At 34.1% G+C, this 4,506-nt stretch overlaps 1 protein-coding gene across 1 annotated transcript in view; it reads left to right on the forward strand.

The window, feature by feature from the left end:
* The window catches only part of LOC105308229 (olfactory receptor 1038-like), a 5,256-nt gene extending 4,339 nt beyond the window's left edge, over positions 1-917 (forward strand). Inside the window, exon 2 of the mRNA XM_011384073.1 lies at positions 3-917. Within this exon, the coding sequence (XP_011382375.1) occupies positions 3-917 (915 nt within the window). The remainder of the gene's footprint in view (positions 1-2) is intronic.
* The last annotated feature ends 3,589 nt before the right edge of the window (positions 918-4,506 follow it).

Below are 4,506 nucleotides of genomic sequence, written 5' to 3' on the forward strand. Positions count from 1 at the left end.
AGGGAATCACAGACCGGCCAGAGCTTCAGGCTGCATGCTTCGTGGTATTTTTAGTCATCTATCTGGTCACAGTGCTGGGTAACCTCGGATTGATAACCTTGATCAGGATTGACGCCCGACTCCACACACCTATGTATTATTTCCTCAGTCACTTGGCCTTTGTGGACTTTTGTTACTCCTCCGCTATCACGCCAAAGATGATGGTGAATTTTGTTGTGGAATACAACACTATCTCTTTCAATGCTTGTGCAATGCAACTGGGCTGTTTCCTCACCTTCATGATCACGGAGTGTTTTCTTTTAGCTTCCATGGCCTATGATCGCTATGTAGCCATCTGCAATCCCCTGCATTACTCAACACTGATGTCAAAGAGAGTCTGCATTCAATTGGTGGCAGTTCCATATATATACAGCTTTCTGATTGCTCTATTCCATACCATTATCACCTTCCGACTAACTTACTGTGGCCCCAATGTCATTAACCATTTCTACTGCGATGACCTCCCCCTCCTGGCTCTGTCTTGCTCGGACACACACATGAAGGAGATTCTGATCTTTGCCTTTGCTGGCTTTGATATGATCTGTTCCTCTTCCATTGTCCTCACCTCCTACATCTTTATTATTGCCGCCATCCTAAGGATCCGCTCCACCCAGGGGCGGCGCAAGGCCATTTCTACCTGTGGCTCCCACATGGTGGCTGTTACCATTTTCTATGGTACCCTGATCTTTATGTACCTGCAACCCAAATCAAACCACTCCCTGGACACAGACAAAATGGCGTCTGTATTTTACACAGTGGTGATCTCCATGTTGAACCCCCTTATCTATAGTCTAAGGAACAAAGAGGTGAAAGGTGCCACAAAGAAAGCCTTGGATAAAGGTTGTGAAACCTTAAAGATATTAAAATTAAGAGAATAATAATATTAAATGCTTTATTAATACAAAAAGGGAAAGAAATCAAGCTTCCTTTTGCTGATATTTCTTGTAATTTTTTCCTAGTCAGCTGAAAATATGATTGTTACCTCGATAGACCTTGATATTTTTTGCAAGGACCTGGGCCAATCCTGGAAAACCAGGATGATTCAAAGAGTCTTGTTCAAGCCCTTAAGGGCTTTAAAGACCATTGTAATTATGCTTAAACCCAAACTCAAACACACTCACAAATATACACACATGTATCCCAAGCAAAGGCAGCATTATGGTTGTGTTAGAAGAACTCAGGTCTCTAGAACAAAGACTGTCTGAGTGTGAATTTTATTTCTCTGCTTTATTAGCTGTGCAGCCTTGGACAATTAACCTGAAATCAGTGTGACTCTCTTCTTGATTCTGTAAAATATTAGGACCCAACAGATTGGTTTGTTCTGAAGACTAAACAGACTAATAGTTATGAAATGCTTAAAACAATCTAAGTGCTAAGTAAATGTTTGTTGTATAAATGTTTGGTATATGTAATTGAAGATTAATTCATTGAGCTCTCAAGCTTACCAGTCTTTAAGAAAGATGGACAAAAGCCTGGTTATTTACCTGCCAAGCACTTAATCGAATAGTCCTACTTAATATAATCAAGCAAACCAATAGATGTGTGAGGTTTCACCTCTGGGCTTCAATTATTTCTAAATTGCCTAAGGTCACATAACTAGGAATATAAAAATTCCAAATGAAAATTTAAGTCTATCTGACTTTTGTTTTTCTAACATATGAGTGTTAATAATAAAGCATATTATAATATAGATTATCTAGACTTAAATACTTACTATCAGATTTTTAAATATAATTTGAAGACCAAAGTTCATAAAAAAATCATGTTTTTAAATGAATAATTTCAATGTGTTTATATATTTTCTTCAACTAGAAATAACCTTATGTTAAAATGTCATTTATCTGTGCTTGCTATTTACTCAGTCACCCTAATAGGATCAAGGCAAGAAATTTAAAAATCAGTGATTTGATATACTTTTATTTTGACATTTCATAAAAATAATTAAATTAATGATTTAGTATTATGTCATTATTTTACCATTTTAGAAGGAGATTGTAATAGTTGTAGTCATAGCGTAGAAAATATATAATTGGAGTTTTGTAATACAAAGCAAATATTTTCTTTTCTGTACATAATTTGTAAATAACTCAGATATACTGCCGTAAGTTACTTTTAAAATCTTGTAAATTGCATGAATTCTCAGGTTTTTAAAGCAGGTTTGACAGACAAACATGGTGTCTCTATTCATTCCACTTTGTCTTGTGAATGTGTGTTTTCATGGACAGATACACATGCATGTTCTCACATACCACACTCAGGACACACAGAAGCATCATAGACAGTCTAACTTTTTACAGGTAAAGAAATTCGGACCTGAGGAATCTCGATGCTTCACATGAGGAAAACTGCTCTTCTGTGGTTTCACTGCACCTTTCTGCTTCATAAAATTATTCACAACAGCAAAACTTAAACAGTAATGGAATGGAAGTTCCACGTCTTCGCATAATTTTAATCCCTCGCTATTAGCAATCACTTCTTCAGGTATATCCGGCTTCCCTCAGAGAAATGAACCAAGAAATTCAAGTGTACTTGAGAGACGAATTATTCAGTTTCTTCCTGCTTAGATGCACAACACTTTGTGAGGCATCTGACACTGTGCTCCAGCCATTACTCTAGGCGGCTGGGCTTCTCTACAAACACCAGTCAGTCCCTTAGTCAAAATATCAAAATCAACATTTTTCATTTTGTCTCCAGATATATTTAAATAAAATGTTTGCACTCCATCTTCTGTGGTGTCCATAATGTTTTTGCATCTGAATATAGAATCAAGAGGCTGATAAAAAAAAAACGTGAAAACAATCCATTTTTGGCAGTGTCCAATACTAGTGAATAACATGACTGATTTCAGAAAGTTTGGCTTCAAATTTGAGATTTGCTTACTCCTGCTTTTGTGGCACATAGAGCTTCAGTTATTTGTATAACAAGGAAAATGCTCATCTCACACATTAGTGTATGAGTATTTAGATAGGAATACATATAGGACCAAAGCACAATTGTTGACACCTAATATAAAGTTGGGAAATATCAGCTTTATCATCATGAATGTCAGCGACCTGGACCATTCAGAAGACATTTTGCTATAAAGATTTTTTTTTTATACCAGCAACTGATTAGTGATCATTTTGAATAAAAATTCAAGCAATTGTTTTTCCATACTAATACTAAGACGTTTCAACTTTGTATTAAATTTCCTTTAATTTAACTGTTCTTCAATTCTTTTCAGCTTATTGAGTGAAAGTGAAAAGAATATCACCCTGTCTGTATAACTTGTTTTTAAACGTTTTACTTAAATAAGAGACCAGTTCTAAAATTTCCACACTAATACTAACAATAGTATTAAGGCTACAAATAGCTGATAATTATTGAATGTTTGCCATTGTTTGGCCTAATTCTATGTGTGTAACACTTATTAACCCTTTTAATCCTCTTATCAGTAATAAGAAATAAATCATAGACATTCAAGTTTAACATGTGAAAATCAGTATTTACAAAATAGATAAATTAAATGGACTTCAACCCATTTTACCATCAAAAACAATAATTTAAAACTGCGTGAAATTAAAATTCCTTGAAAACATGCTTTAACTTAATTTTTAAAAAGTCAATAGTTTTAGAAGTATAAGATTTTCAAAAATGCATTGCGAATGTAAGTATTTTGGTGAATTTAATTAATATTTTTTTGTATGCTTACTTGTAAGTCCCTCATATTCCTTAAACTATATATCTCATTTATGTATTAGTTCAGAGATACCCATATTTTTCTCCATATTTCGACCTCATCAAGTACATTAGATTATAAACTATGAAGAACCACTAGTAATTATATATTAATAGGCTTCTTTTTTCCTCCGACTTTCTTAATACTTAATGTGTTCTATAAGTAATTAAATCAAACAAAGGGTGTTTAATATATAATCACACAGGCTGAGGCCCATTGAGATCATTTCTCCGAAAATCTTGACTTATAATGGAAAATTGTGCTCCAGAGTTAAGGTTCTTTCCTTGGGTTCTAAATCAAGGCAGTTATATAGTAGCAAAAGGGACTCAGTGACATCAAAGTACTGCAGTGACATATAGTTAGGATTTACAGGAACAGCTAAGGGGAGATGGGATATTCTCAGAAACATTTGAAATTAACATCACCAATAGGAAGACAAGGAGATGATGAATGCAGAAGATCCTCTGCTCTGTATATGGTGTGTTTTCCTGTCACTTTTTTTTCCAGAATATATTAGCAACGTGGGGGATCCATTTTTTTTTTTTTAATGCCAGAATCAGGCTCACATGCTTCTAATCATTTTTTTTTTTTTAAATTTAAGGCAAATTTAATTTAAATCTAGTATTTGGGTGACTATTTGTGAATCACCATTTGTTTTAGATCTCAACATTGTATAACTATAATTGGAAATAGAAGATAGTCATTAAAAAACTAAGCTTTATAATTTGGACAAAATTTAACTCTAATCT

This window comes from Pteropus vampyrus, unplaced genomic scaffold, assembly GCF_000151845.1.
Source record: "Pteropus vampyrus isolate Shadow unplaced genomic scaffold, Pvam_2.0 Scaffold559, whole genome shotgun sequence".
NCBI classification, from domain to species: Eukaryota; Metazoa; Chordata; class Mammalia; order Chiroptera; family Pteropodidae; genus Pteropus; species Pteropus vampyrus.